General features: G+C 39.4%; 1 protein-coding gene across 1 annotated transcript in view; it reads right to left on the reverse strand.

Annotated features, from left to right (window-relative positions):
- The window catches only part of SUPV3L1 (Suv3 like RNA helicase), a 25854-nt gene continuing 10142 nt past the window's right edge, over positions 1 to 15712 (reverse strand). Inside the window, exons 6-15 of the mRNA XM_077778657.1 lie at positions 14247 to 14358; positions 10929 to 11006; positions 9528 to 9619; positions 8102 to 8282; positions 7482 to 7575; positions 6334 to 6553; positions 4993 to 5073; positions 4222 to 4398; positions 1100 to 1248; positions 1 to 478 (exon numbers count right to left, since the gene is read on the reverse strand). Coding sequence (XP_077634783.1) covers positions 43 to 478; positions 1100 to 1248; positions 4222 to 4398; positions 4993 to 5073; positions 6334 to 6553; positions 7482 to 7575; positions 8102 to 8282; positions 9528 to 9619; positions 10929 to 11006; positions 14247 to 14358 — 1620 coding nt within the window. The 3' untranslated portion in view covers positions 1 to 42. The remainder of the gene's footprint in view (positions 479 to 1099; positions 1249 to 4221; positions 4399 to 4992; positions 5074 to 6333; positions 6554 to 7481; positions 7576 to 8101; positions 8283 to 9527; positions 9620 to 10928; positions 11007 to 14246; positions 14359 to 15712) is intronic.

The following is a 15712-nucleotide window of genomic DNA, read 5'->3' on the forward strand; positions in this document are numbered from 1 at the left end:
GGGTTTTAAAATAGACTTTTATTTCCAAAATTAAAAAGAAAACTAATCTGAATCAGGTTCCTTCTTCTTTCTTCTTGTCCCTTTTGAGTAAGTCCCGGGCTCTGTTTGTTCTTTGCCATGCTCAGTCTGTTGTGTCAGCCACTCCTTCTCTAGCTGTTTCAGCATGTCTGCAGTGAGGAGTCCCTGCTGCACCAGCCTGGAAGCAAGGGATTTCTCTCTTGCACCGGAGGCAGGTGGCTCAGCGGCTTTACTGCCTACAGTTTTGGTGCTGCGCACCCGTCTAGTTTGGCTCTTCAAAGCTCCTGACAGTCGGGACCGGTTCTCTGCTGACAAGCTCTCCAAATTCAACAGTTTATGTGACTCTGAAATTTTAATCAGTTTGGTGATGTTGTGTACACCTTCTTGGATAATGCCATCTAGTTCTTTCTGGAGATCTCGAATGAGGCTGGCATCTGGAAACATATCTATAAACCGGTAGCTAGGAAAAGACATATTACGTGATAGCAATAGCTCGTATGAGAATCATCAGATTTATCTCAAAGATGTAACTACATCTGGACACTGACTGATCCCCAAATGTTCTGTTTTTGCAGACTCTGTCCAGTGCCTTTGCTCAGCCCCAACACTCCTGAGGAATACTGTCATTACGAGAGGAGGTCATCATTCTTGTCTTAAGTGAATCCCTGATGGGACATGCCCCTCCCTTGAGAATCACTGAGGCTGAGCAGTACCTTTCAAGCGTTCATGTACAAATGAATCACCTGGGATCTTGTTAAAATGTAGTCTAAGTTTGGGGTGGGCCTGATTTTCTCTAGTTCCAACAAGCTCCTAGGTGATACCAATGCTTTAGGTCCAGGGCCCACCATCTGCGTAGCACACTTTCTCAACCTACCTATCTTAACTAGAATCATAAGAAGTCCTTAGTAATTTTTAGAATGGGTATAAACAAGGCTCAAATGCCACAGTGGACAATAAACATAACACAGAGCACCCTGCAAAAACATGCCTGCAACTTGAGAGAACAAAATACCATTCATAAAACCTCTGATTTTCCCTACTACTCAGAAAAATGAGAGCAGGTAAAGGAAAAATCTGATACCTTAGCCAAAGGTAAAGATCCAAGACATCATGGATAGCTTCGAGATCCATGAGATCTTTAATATTCTTAGGTGGAAGTAATGGCCATTTAATATATCGGCGTAACCATGAGAAGGTCAGTGGCTCATTCCTGCTATACTGCCTGGCAAACTGAAAGAGAAGAAAAGAGTTTATAGTGAAAGAATCAAAATGCACTTAAGTCTGCGATTAGAAAAAGAAAACACAACAAAATATTAACTGTGGTTGCTTTTCAACACAGGCTGGTTTCTTTCCTTCTTTATACTTTTCCATATTTTTAAGAACATTTAATACTTTATAAAGATACTTTGAAAAAAAAGTGGGGGGGAAGGTCCTTCATTTTCTAAAGGCAGGGTAATAATAGGTACATCAGAAGTTGTTTGTACAACACTAACAGAGCCTAAGTCTGTTAACTTTAATGAACATTTAGTGTTACAAGTTTAATGTTAGAAGTTTTGGACAGTTCTACCCTTTATGGAATAGTCCTGTAACTGCAAATATAAGCTGTATCTTAATGTCCTTCCTTATCATAAAGAAACTCTTTGAGGTGGCTTGGTGCAAGGTTGGGCAAGAGTCGATCAAGCCTAGTAAAGAGATACTGCACCTCTTCACTAGCTATGTGGCTCTGGCCAAGCCATCATTCTGTGTTTCAATGACCTCATCAATACCATAAGACTGCCATACCTCCTTCTCGAACCATAGAACACTGCTAGGAAAATGTGCTTGGAAAACCAGACTGCCACCCCCCCCCCACCAATGCTAGGCATTATAATGCACCACAATATACTATAGGAGACAGAAATACAACCATTTGAGACCTCTAGAGCAAAAGTTTAAAATCTTTAGCTTCAAGAATAAGCTGATTTCAAATGTTCATTTTCTGATTAGGGATAATTATCTCTAAATGTTTAACCTAAGCAAGGTCAATACTTCAGAGAGGCGAGGCAGTTGTGGTTAAGTAATGTTCTGATTTTACTAAATTCAGTCATGCATTCTGCTAATAAATGCCAAACAGAATAGCCATGAAGGATGGAAATGTGACTAAGCTAATCTGCTGAGCAGGACAAGTCAAACTTTAATATTTCTGACCACAAACTAGAAGAAATCCAATATGTAAAAGAGCTAGACATGGAGCTGCCCCGAGAGGGGAAAGGAGAGATGCTCATCCAACAGCCAGCCCTAAAGGAGTTCCCTGGAGGGGAGCTGTTTCCAAACAACTGTCCTGGGGGGGTGTTAGAGGCCATCAATGGGATGGAGGTCTTTTAAAGTTCAGTCATAATGGTGATCAAGAAAACAGGAAAAAAATCTCTAAATTTCACATGGTACCAGTATCAGAACACATAAGCAACTGTAGGTCTGTACCATTCCAGACTTCTTACCCCTTAGTAAAATGCTTCTGCTTCATTAGAACAGCTGTTTGAAGGGTGGTATAAATGGAGTCAGGGCCATGGACACAAACGAGCTCCATCCAGGTCAGTTTATAACATTTCACACTTTGTTCCAGAAACTTCAACCTTATGCTAACTAATTCATAAATGCCAGCTCTAAGAAACGTATTTTCAGGGCATCTGGGTGACTCAGTCAGTTAAGCGTCCGACTTCGGCTCAGGTCATGATCTCACGGTTCGTGAGTTTGAGCCCCGTGTCGGGCTTGTACTGACAGCTAGCTCAGACCCTGGAGCCTGCTTCAGCTCTCCCTCTCTCTCTGACCCTCCCCTGCTCACGCTGTCTCTCTCTCTCACAAATAAATAAAAAACATTAAAAAAAAAAAAAGAAAGAAACATTTTCTAGGTAAATACCTGGGTGTGTAATAGCTCTAAGACATATTAAAGGGAAAAAGAAAAAGGCAAGTTGCAGAATAATTCATTCTAACATTTATGGGAAAACACCCACAAAACTAGAATTTCTGTATGTACACATATGTAAGCAACTGCAATGGAAACAGTCTGCAATGACACAAACTGTTACCTGTAGCTCTCAGAAGACCAAGATTGGGGGTCACAGCCCAATTAAACCCATCTGTAATGCTTTAACTTCGTATAGTAAGAAAGCATTTATGTATTATTTATGTGATTTGAAAGTAATTTAGAACATATATTTAGAAACAGATTTGGTGAGAACACAGCCAGTACACAGAATGCTGAGTTCTACAGAGAAGGCAGGGGCAAGACTATGAGAGGATTCGAAGAGGAGGCCCCTAGGTTTACTGTCACGGGAAGGGCACTCCAGGAAGAGGCGACAGGAGAGGGGCAAAGGCTCAGCAAGGTGAGAAGACATGGCAGGAGGCTGGAAGTTCAGCTTCTGCTGCCCCTCCCTGCCCCCCTTGTTTGGGTGCATCCTGTGCTCCTCAGAAGGCAGATGTTGTACCTCTATGCAAATAGATAAGAAGGGGCTGGAGCCTGGCAGCAAACTCATTCAAGACAGCAATCCCTTCGGGCGCCTGGGTGGCTCAGTTGGTTAAGTGTCCGACTTCAGCTCAGGTCACAATCTCACAGTTCGTGAGTTCAAGCCCCGCGTCGGGCTCTGTGCTGACAGCTCAGAACCTGGAGCCTGTTTCAGATTCTGTGTCTCCCTCTTTCTCTGACCCTCCCCTGCTCACGCTCTCTCAGAAATAATTTTTTAAAAAAACATTAAAAAAAAAAGAGAGCAATCCCTGGCTCAGTGTCTTATAATTAGGAAAACTGAACACTATTGCCACAACTAACCCCGATTCCCCTTCCCCTTCCACAAAATATTAACCAATGCTACCAAGAAAGAAGTATATTGGGGGGTGCCTGTGTGGCTCAGTCAGTAGAGTATGTGACTCTTAATCTCAGGGTTGTGAGTTCACACCCCACATTGGGCATGGAGCCTGCTTAAAATAAAAATGAGGCAAAAAACAACATTAAAGAAAGAAGTATATCATCAGGCAAGAACCCCTTCCTTCAAAAAAACCCCAAAAAACTGTCATTTAAGAAAAAAAAAAAAGAGCAACTTTATATTTAAGTTCTTTTATAGTATCTCGTATTGAAAGGTACTCTCCAACTCTTTTACCTTGGATAACAAAGTACTGTTTGGGGAAATTCACTGAATTGAAACAATTCAAAATATAAAGACAAGGGCTTACCTGTAACAACGAAGAGCAGACAAAAGGCTGCTTCTTGTTGATAGGCGCTGTGCAGAAAACATACCTCACTCGTAGACTTAATGGAATATGCTGGATCAACTCTGCAGAAAATTTAAAATCATCCATATTGCAGACAAAATACTGCCCATCAACTTGTGAAAAGTCTACAAAAATATCCTGGAGGGGAAAAAGATACATTACTGAACTGCCTAAGTGGGCATGAATAAAGTACTCAAGTCTACAAAAGACAGTCTCTGAATCCTAAAAGTCTTCTTGAAAGGCCTGCTTAATTCACTGCCTTCCTGGGCTAAAAGACCTCCCCTATAGCTTTCCCAACCTGACATACTCAGAAAATTCCTCAAAAGTCCCAGAAGATTTTGAGAGCAAGTTTTCACTTTCAAGATGAACTTCATGGGGGCGCCTGGGTGGCTCAGTCAGTTAAGCGTCCGACTTCAGCTCAGGTCATGATCTCACAGTTCGTGGGTTCGAGCCCCGCGTTGGGCTCTGTGCAGACAGCTAGCTTGAAGTCTGGAGCCTGCTTTGGATTCTGTATCTCCCTCTCTCTCTCTGACCCTCCCCTGCTCACACTGTCTCTCTCTCTCTCAGAGATTAAAAAAAAAAGATGAACTTCATAAATAGCAATGTCACAAAAATAGACTATCCACTGATGCCCACGAGGTTAATTAGTAACTGTCTGAGGTATTAATCTTTTTAGAAAAGATATCTTAGATTTTGATTTTAGGAGAAAATTAAAAGTGAGTTTTTACTTACAATGAGATTAGAAAGCGTTGTATCAGGGAGATGGTAGGCAAACATTTCAATCTGCTCTGCAGTTGGATGAAGACCAGCTGCCTTTAGCAAAAGAAAGAACAATTGTAAGTTTTTCTTTATAGAGAACAACTTTTCTTATTTCAAAATAAAGTCCTATATTCAGGCTAAGCTCTCACCCAATGAGTTAAATGACAAGAATTTGAGCAAAAAAGAAGAAAGAAATGTCACTTTCCCATTTATTACCAATTGAGAAAGCTGATGAGAAGGCTTAGTGACATTAACCAATCATACCCACTGAGTTGACTCATCAACCTTTTGCAGACATTTTAGTTAGTATTTCTCAAACCTCTGATGATCTGCTAGAGAACCAAAACTGATTTCCAGGGTCTCCATTATCTTCACTGAACAAAACCGAACAAGGAAAACCCAATCGCTTTAACCAAGGCAGTAAAACTGACAGAAACATAGATAAATACGTGAAGAGTGTCTATACTGGAGGCCAGTCTCTCTTCAACTGTATCCCAATATTAATAAGGCAAGTATAAGCAAAAAGAAAAAAAGAAACAAAGTGGGAAACACAAAGAGCAAAGGATGAAAGGAGGAATGAAGAGAGAACTGAGTCACAGGAGGGATGAAGAGTATGGGCACAAGAAACGCGGCCCGCAGGGGAAATTGAGGTGTGTCCTTATCAACCACACTCCTAACCAAAGCTACAGAAAGGATTTCAACCACAGCTTTTCTCCAGGAATTTTATCTTGCATCAGCTCATTTATATTCCCCTTGACTAGGGTCACTGAAAAATTAGATAAGCCATGTTAATTTTAAGTAAATTTTCTAGAGAACTTAAACTATGAGTTAACAAACTTATAACTAAAATAGATACACTGCTGCCTCATTAACAGCACTAACTAAAAGTTAACCTTGTCCTTACTGGCTCCAAGTTGCATTACTTAGTACTGTTTTTGCCCCGCACTCAAGAGTTTCTTCTACATTCAAGCTTCTCACAATTTTTCAGCCAGCTGACAGCTGTGTGCCCACCTGAGGCAACGACAACCCTCCTCCCCACCCACGGCTTGACTACAGAAAGAACTCAAGGAAAATCAGGTTTACTAAACTTGTTCAATCTGGACCTTCCACTTGCACACCATTCTCTAAGGAAGGAGTCCCTAGCCTAGGGCCCTCCAAAGCAGTAAAGTAGGGCTTTCTTGACAGGAGTTTGATGGCACAAAACTTTCTTTTGCTTATTTCTGTTTCCAGGTGTCTGAAGCAAGGGTCTGGAAGGCGACTGAAGGAAGGAATGACTGTCCTCCACAAACACGTAATGAACACATTATACCTTACCTTTATAGGATCCACACGCCTATTCAAAATTTCTTTTAATAAACTGAGATCTTCTCGATTCATTGTTGTCACTTCTCCTTCTTTATATTTTGAACTGAATCTACCAGCTCTGCCAGCAATCTGCAAGGCCTGAGAGGTGGTAATTGGTTCTATTTCCTTCTCTCCCTTTTCATTGATAATGGGTTTTATAAGGGAGTAAAAAATAATTCTTCTTATGCTCCTGAAATAGAAATAAAAGTAATCTCGATACAGACTGCTGTATAAAAAGCTCCTCATCATTTGGGTCACTACAGAAACGCTCACTCCAATTCTAGTTTAGACCTGCTTACCATCTTGTCCACTCTTTACAACATAAGAAAGTGGGGATTTTGTAATTCTTTTTCTCCCCATTAAATAGTACTTTCTAACAAATGTGTAAATTTATTAAAAATCTATTAAATTGTGCATTTACAATGGATGAACTGTGGAGTAAGTAAATTATACTTCAGTGAGGTACAGAAAATGACTTATGTATTTATTTTTACAAGTAAACCATATACAGTGCTCTCAGACTGCTTTTACAAGTTGGCTCTTATTGGGGACGCCTGGATGGCTCAGTCTGTTGAGCATCTGACTGTTGGTTTTGGCTCAGGTCATGATTGCAGGGTTGTGGGATCAAGCCCCATGTTAGGCTCCATACTGTGCGTGGAGCTTGCTTAAGATTCTGTCTCTCCCTCAGCTCCTTTCCCCTCCTTATCCTCCCTCCCCCCCCCCATTGGCTGCTATTAATAGCTTTGAACAGTTCTTTGATTCCTAAAGGTATCACTGCCTTGATTACTTGGAGAGGAATATTTAGACACGACACTGTTACTCCTAGAGATGAAGAGCCCCACACTCATAATGGGCACTCACATACTTGCTGACTAAGAAACTGAAAATAAAGTGAGAGACTCTAACAGGTTAGTGGGACAATGTCACTCAAAACCCCTAGTGCGATGTGATATTTTCTTTTACTCCCTCAAGAGATGTAAGCAAGATAAACTTCACATCTATATTACAATACCCATTCTCCTAAACATAAGTGTCTGGTCATTCTAATGCCAATTAGAAAATTTCTAATTGTCATCTTACCCACTGATAGCCATGATTATTAAAAACAAATTACTTACAAATTAAGTCCCATGCCAATTGCATCTGTAGCAACCAAGATTTTGCATGGATCATCAGGATCATTAAACTTTTTTGCCTGAGCAAGTTTGGTCCCTAAAACAAGAACAGTTTATATTAGCTCATTGTCCTTGATCTTTTACCACATCACATGAAGTCTTGGAACTCTCATCTACTCTCCATTCGTATAAATAAAACTCTTACTGCTTTCTGTCCTCCAAGAGCCACTTATCCTTCATTTCTACTCCTTCACATATCCTGACACGGAGAACCCGATCCCCTACCACACTAGCCCTATTTCTGAGAACACTTATAAAACACTTCAGGAATACAACTTTAAGACAATGTACCAGGCTCATATTTTAGGGACATTTCGGTAACAAAATCATCAACTCCACATTTAAAATACAGCCCAACAATAGCAGCAAGAGCTCTAATTAAAAAACTTCTATCCCCACCAAGATGAACTAGAGAAATATATTTATTTTATGACCCATAACAAATTATTAATGTATCAACAACTTTATTCAGTATCTTTTACTGTGTTTTCCATACACATCTCAACATAAATGGCAAAAATAAGAGACTTCGTATCCCTGTCATGATGAAGGCCAATAATTACCAGGTGGGAGGCTGCCATATATAACAGCCGATTCCAATCCCCGAATTTCAATCTGTCGGCTCACAGAATAAATATCATTCTTGCTAAAACAGACAATGCAGTCCCCAGGCCGGAGGTTGTCTAATGATTCCAGTGCATGATCCAGCACAGAAATGGGGGTTAGCCTCTTATAGTTTCGAACCTATAATAAAGACACTCTATTGTAAAATAACACAACTAACTCAACTTCCTGTCACTAATAATTAGGTGAAAATTTTGCAAAGCAATCAAAAGCAGCTAAAAATTGACAAGTTCCAACGTTTTTAAAGGAAAATATAAAAAAATATTTATTTTCATATTATAAATGTTACCATCAGTTCTCATTAGTATTTTCTAAATTAACAAATGTTATACGTCACAAATTTCCTTTGTGTTTTTTTTAATGTTTTTTTAAAAGTTTACTTATTTTTGAGAGAGAGAGAGAGAGAGAGAGAGAGAGAGAGAGGAAGCACAAGTGGGGGAGGGGCAGAAAGAGAGGGGGAGATAGAGAACCTCAAGCAGGCTCCGCACTGTCAGTGCAGAGCCCAACACGCAGGACTCGAACTCACAAACCATGAGATCATGACTTGAGCCAAAGTCAAGAATCGCATGCTTAACCAACTGAGCTCCCCAGGTGCCCCCATGTCACAAATTTTCAAAGCATTTTCATATATCTTCAATTTTCACAGCAACTTGATAAGTTCAGAGGTTACTATTATTTCAATTTTATGAAAAAGTAAAATAGACTCCATATAAAAGATCAGGTCTGATAAGGATTCCTTCAGTTCTAGCCTTCTGCAATCTGCCTAAGAACACAAAGCTAATTAACTAGAACCCAGATTTTTTTCCACTACATTCCACCCTGTCCCCTGAAGGCTGAACACAAAACTAAAGTAATGGACCAATTTTTAAATATTTCTTCCTCTTATTAAAGAACTACAGTAAAACAACACACACATACACACACACACACAAACTAGGATTAAAAGAAAACCAGTTATTTTCTACTCTCCAAGTATGAGAAAGGGATACAAACGATCTCTACAAGAGGCCCTAATCTCTGACATCCGAGACTCTAAAAACCATAAACGTTTGCTAAGCCTCAAACTTCCAACATTCCTGACTTATTTAATTCTAAAGAGAACTGCTCAAACTCCAAAAGGCTTTGTCAAGAGAAGATGATAAGTCTCTTGTACTTCTGGAAGGCTTAGGGTGTGATGGTCACTCTGCCAGATTTTCAGATCATGAGTTTCAGCCAAATATGTATGATCTAGTCGACTGGGAAGAAATGAAACTTTCTTTTTAGTTAAGTTCTGATTTTGCCACTATCTGGGACCTATGAAGCCAGTGCCAGGTACTCTAGGCCCTTTGCTATGCCACCTTCAGAACAAAGCATGTAACCTAGTACCTCCACTTCCTCTCCGGTCGTGTACATGAGCTCAGTAACCAGGTCAATAGCAGCAGATTCTCCACATAAATGGACTTCTTCAGCACAGAGTCCTGTTAAATGCAAAATCAATAGTTTTTTTAAGGATCTGAAATTAAATATTTAATACCTTATATAGCAAAAATACTTTGTTTGCTTACCTATTGCTCTATAACTTTACCAAGTGGTTTCATTAATATTATCTCTGATTCAAATCTCAAGACAACAAAATTCTAGCAGGCAAAGATTATCTCTATAAAGCTCAGTGTACGTGTGTATGTATATATGTGTTTACTTATTTATTTAAGAGAGAGAGAGAGTCTGAGTGTAGGGGAAGGGCAGAGAGAGGGAGAGAAAGGACCCCAAGCAGGCTCTGTGCTGCCCGCACAGAGCCCAATGCAGTGCTCAAATTCATGAAACTGTAAGGTCATGACCTGAGCCAAAACCAAGAGTCAGATGCTTAACCAACTGAGTCCCCCAGGCCCCCCAATCTCAGTGTTTTTAAACTTCTGTCTATGGTCTTGAGTCTACTAGAGCATAAAGCCAGCCACGACTAGAACCTGGCATGGTTAGTACTGAATCTTATATTCGTGTTTTTCAAATCAGGTTCCATGGAATTACTGAGGTACCTCAGAGGCTGGGGGCTGGAGGGTAAAAAACTCCAAGCTCCTTACCGCTGAGCAGATCCACTCTCATCTAATTTAAATTGCAGGTTTTAAGGTATACACTTAGTTTGAAGACAGAGTTCAGCTATTTGTTTTTAAGTTTGCCAACGCCTGCCCTATAACACGCTGATCAAAAATTCACTTTAGTATCAAGCAGTAGAAATATTCATTCATGTTCATGGACCTCAAGGACTCCAATTTCAGGAGCCTATCCTAAAGAAATTATAAAATAAATAAATAAAAAGCTATGGCCACAGAATTTTTTACTGTAGCACTATCAATAATAGGAACAAATGTTCAACTCTGTGGAAAAAATAGTACAGCTCTTCAATGGAGAATTTGCAATATTAATATGTGGTGTGAAAAAAAGTCTATGAAACAACAGAACTGGAAAAAAAGATACAAAATAATACATTCACAAAATGCCATATGCACGAGGAAGACTGCATGAAACACCAAAATGTTAATACTGTTGTGTAAAGGTGGCAAGATTTGAACATTTCAATTTTAATTAAATGGTTATGCTAACATTATAGTATGAAAACTGGACTTCCCATTTTAAAATATTTAGGACTAAGAACTCACACTAGGCTGACTTTTTGTTTGATTTGTGTCAAAAACAGAAGGTCCTAATAACTTTATTTGGCAATGTCACACGGAGAAATGCAACTCCATGCAGAGGTCACAAAGCACAGGTGTTAGCATTAAGATCACCAACCTAGAAGCGCTCTGGTCCAGGCCCATCCTCTGGCTGGATCTTTAATCATTTGAATTTCATCAATCACAGCCACTTCATCTAAAATAAAAATCTGTCATGAGCAATACAATCTACTTAAATAGTGTTATAAACAAATGACAGCACCCAAACTCAAGCTTTCATCCCCACCATAGTTACTACCATCTCTCGCTAACTAAGCCTTCTTCTCTGGCAGGCTTGTTCTAAGTGTTTGACAGTTTTAACTCATTTAATATTTATACAAACCTATGCAACAAGTACCATCATTCTAGCCATTCTATAGAAGAATAAATTGAGGCCCAAAGAAGTTGTCACTGGCTCAAGCTTACACAGCATATGCAGTGAGCAAGTTTAAGATCTAAAAACATGAAATTCTAACCCAGACCATCTACCATCTAGTAGGTTCATTTTTCCTATTCATTTGTCCTCTAGGGAGCCTAGAGAATCTGCTTAATAAGAACTAACACACCCACAGGGTAGTAAAAGAAGAAAGGAAGCATCTAGGCTTCCAGGAATAAGGAGTAGACAGTCCTGCTGTAAATGAAGCCTCTCTATCATAGGAACCCAAACAGGTGTCAGGAGCAGAAAGCGGAACAGAACGTTTAAGTTCCTGGGACGCCTGGGTGGCTCAGTCGGTTAAGCATCCAATTTGGTTCAGGTCATCATCTCACAGTTTGTGAGTTAGAGCTCCATGTCAGGCTCTGTGCTGACAGCTCAAAGCCTGAAGCCTGCTTCAGATTCTGTGTCTTCCGCTCTCTCTGCCCCTTCCCCACTTACACTATGTCTATCTCTCTCAAAAAATAAACAAACATTGGGGTGCCCGGGTGGCTCAGTTGGTTGAGCACCCGACTTCAGCTCAGGTCATGATCTTATGGTTCCTGAGTTTGAGCCCCACATTGGGCTCTGTGCTGACAGCTCAAAGCCTTAAGCCCGGTTTGGATTCTGTGTCTCCCTCTCTCTCTGCCCTTTCCCCGCTCATGTTCGGTCTCTCTCTCTCTCAACAATAAACATTAAAAACAATTAAAAAATAAACATTAAAAAAAAAGTGTAAGTTCCTGAGCTCTAGCTATGCTCATTCTAAGGGATTTTAAAGCCTCATCACTAAGGCAAAAATCAGTGCCTCATTTTACTAATGCCAAAATTTTTTTTTTTAATTTTTATAGTTTGTTTATTTTTGAGACAGAGCATGAGCAGGGGAGGGACAGAGAGAGAGGGAGACACAGAATCTGAAACAGGCTCCAGGCTCTGAGCTGCCAGCACAGAACCCGATGCGAGGCTCAAACCCACGAACTTCAAGATCATGACCTAAGCCAAAGTCAGACGCTTAACCGACTGAGCCACCCAGCCGCCCCACGTTTTTACTTTTCTAATGTTTATTTTTGAGAGAGAGAGAGCACACACATACGACGGAGCAGGGAAAAGGGGCAAAGAGCAAGGGGAACAGAGGATCCAAAGTGGGTTCTGTGCTGACAGCAGAGAGCCCAATGCAGGGCTAAAACTCACAAACTCTGAGATCATGACTTGAGCCAAAGTCAGACACTTAACCAACTGAGCCACACAGGTGTCCTTGCCAAAATGTTTTCAACCATATTATTTTATTCTCCTTAAGTCGTATCAATTATATTTTAATTGTCTTCCTAAAATACCAAAGAGTTGAGAAGAACACATTTAAAAAAATTAATATACCCACAATAACATTTAGGAAACAAAAGAAAGGTTATTTTATACTGAAAAACCATCAGATTAAAAATTACTTATTCCAGGGGCGCCTGGGTGGCTTAGTTGGTTAAGCATCCGACTTTCGCTTAGATCATGATCTCGCGGTTCATGGGTTCGAGCCCCACATCGGGCTCTGTGCTGACTGCCAGCCCAGAGCCTGGAGCCTGTTTCAGAGTCTGTCACTCCCTCTCTCTCTGACCCTCCCCTGCTCACGCTGTCTCTCTCTCTCCTAGAAATAAATAAAACATTAAAAAAAAAAATTACTTATTCCAATTGGGTACATACAAACAAGATTAGAAAAGAGGAGACCGAAGAGGGAATTTTGATTTATAAACTCCTGTGCTATCAGAATTTCTACGATGTGTTACTTTTATAATAAATTCATTTATAAAAAAATTATTTACACAAAAAGTTATGATAAGATGAAAAAACTAAAGTAGATAATGTATAATCCCTATTTTATTTAACATACACACCCACAATGCACACATAAGTATATGCATACACAATACAAACATAAACACAGAAGAAATCTGGAAAATACACACCACAGCGTTAACACTTGTTGAATCTGGATGAGTAGATTGGGAGGTTATGGGTTTTTTTTCCTTCTCTTTGCATGTATGTTTATATTTTCTATAACAAAGATATGACTGTTTACTAGTAAGGAAAAGTTAATTTTTATTTAAAATATTTTCAGGGATGCATGGGCGGCTCAGTTGGTTAAGCGGCCACTCTTGTTTTCAGCTCAGGTAATGAGCTCACAGTATGTGAGTTTGAGCCCCGCCATCAGGCTCTGCACTGACAGCACACAGGCTGCTTGGGATTCTCCTCTCTCTGCGGCCCCCCCCCCCAACATGTACTTCCCCCCGTCAAAATACACATTTAAAAAATAAAACAAAATATTTTCAAAACTACTCAAATAGAAGTTCACTGCAATGCAATATATAATAGTGAAAAACTTTAAACAACCTAAATTTAAACAAAGTATTCTTTAGTAGGGGAATTAATAATTTTAGTCGTAAGATGGAATTTTAGTTCTAAGTTTAAATGAATAAACTCGATATATATATACTTATGATCTATATCATACATATACAATAAACACATGATATAATATACATATAACAAGACTAGCTCTAAAAACACGCTGTATAGAGTACCAAGCAAGTTGTGGAACAATAATACAATATGATAATCACGTGACTGTTTTAAAACACACAGTCCACACTATTGATAGGTAGTATGTTATCAGTGATACAAAAAAAGACAGGAAAGATCTACACCAAACACGTGACAGCAGTTGGATCAAAAAAGAAATGAACTGGAGAGTGGTACGAAGGAACCATTATACTTGTTAACATTTTAGTTCCTTTAAGAGAGAAGGGGAGAGGAGCATTCACAAGCAACCACCACCGAGGGTCTGGCACTTATTCGTGGTGGTGAGCACTGGGTATCTACTGTCCTATTTGTCTCAATTTAAAATTCTTTTCACAATAAAAAACACATTTCGTATGTTCACCTATATTTTAAAATAAAAAATTACTAAACCATAGAGATTTTTAAATGGCATGTACATACAAGGAGTTGTAACACTGCACATCTCCACTGTACAAGCAACGTGGGCAGCCTGTTTCCCATCTGGCTCCACGGTCACACGCTCTTCACCTGTTACCAAGTCACACGGCACGCCCTAAGGTGACAAAAAGATATCTGGAATTATCGCCATCTTTAAAATAATAGCACAAAAAACGGTTGGTTGTTTAATATTCTTGCCACTACCATCAAATTTATTCCCAAACCTTTCAAAAAAATTTTATGAAAGCCGCTCTTACACAACCTATGTCAACTTGGAAACACCTCTAATTAGCTAAATTCTCAGGTAACAAAAACATGAGAAAGTGTAGCAGTTTCACTTAACTTTGTAGGTTTCTGTACTGTAGCGGTTTATTAAAATAAAACAAATGTGAACTGTTTCTGGATTCAAGAAGAATATCATAAGTAATATTTAAGAAAAGAGAGAGCTCCTGGGGAGCCTGGGTGACTCAGGTGGTTAAGCATCCAACTCTTAATTTCGTCTCAAGTCATGATCTCCCAGTTCATGAGATGGAGCCCAGTGTCCCACTGCACTGACAGCGAGGAGCCTACTTGGGATTCTGTCCCTCTCTTTCTCTGCCCCTGCTCTGTGCTCTCTCTCTAAATAAATAAACATAAAAAAATATTTTAAAAAAGAATAGAAAGACCTCCTAATATAATTCCTTGAGAAGGAGTAATATTAATACTATCGTATAATAGTTCGCCCAGGAACTGAGGCATTCCTCAGGACAAAATGTTTTTGGTGCTAAATATGGGAAAGTCCAGGCAATCTGGGTCAACCCGTCTCCCTAGTGACCTGAAACTAATCACAAGGAAATATCTGACATGTCCAAACTGAGTGACAATTTACAACACAAATGACCAATAGTCATCCAAAATGTAAAGGTTATGAGAGACAAAAGAAGGCTCCTGGAACTGTCCCATTAATGGAAACTAGAGACAAGAGAACAAAATACAGTGCTGGGACCCTGGACAGAATCCTGAGAGGGCTGGAAGAGAGTGGTGATGGTATTACTGAAAACTAGCAAAATCTGAATATGGACTGTGGATTAAATAAGAGTAGTCTATCAATATTAAATACCCTGCTTTAGATAAATACCACATGGTTATACAAAAGAAAGTCATTGTTCTGAGGAAATATTTTCTTAAATATTTATGGATAAGGAGGCATTATGTATGCAAATTACACAAATTATTCAGAACAAAACAACAGAGAATGCAAATTATCTTCCCAAACTGGTTCATCTTACATTATAAAGTCATAATAAAACAGTGAACCAAAATGTGGCCCATTTGGTGAAACAATGCCTCAGACTACATATATATAGGGCATTTGGTCCTTTTTAGGTCTGAAAAGTTGGCTTCAGTCTTTATCATTAGTTCTTTTTGATAGCATCAGAGTCTGATCTTTAAAAAAAAGGTAAATTAAATATATCAGAGTCTGGTTTACT

Source organism: Crocuta crocuta, unplaced genomic scaffold, assembly GCF_008692635.1.
Source record: "Crocuta crocuta isolate KB4526 unplaced genomic scaffold, BGI_CrCroc_1.0 scaffold167, whole genome shotgun sequence".
In the NCBI taxonomy this organism is placed as follows: domain Eukaryota; kingdom Metazoa; phylum Chordata; class Mammalia; order Carnivora; family Hyaenidae; genus Crocuta; species Crocuta crocuta.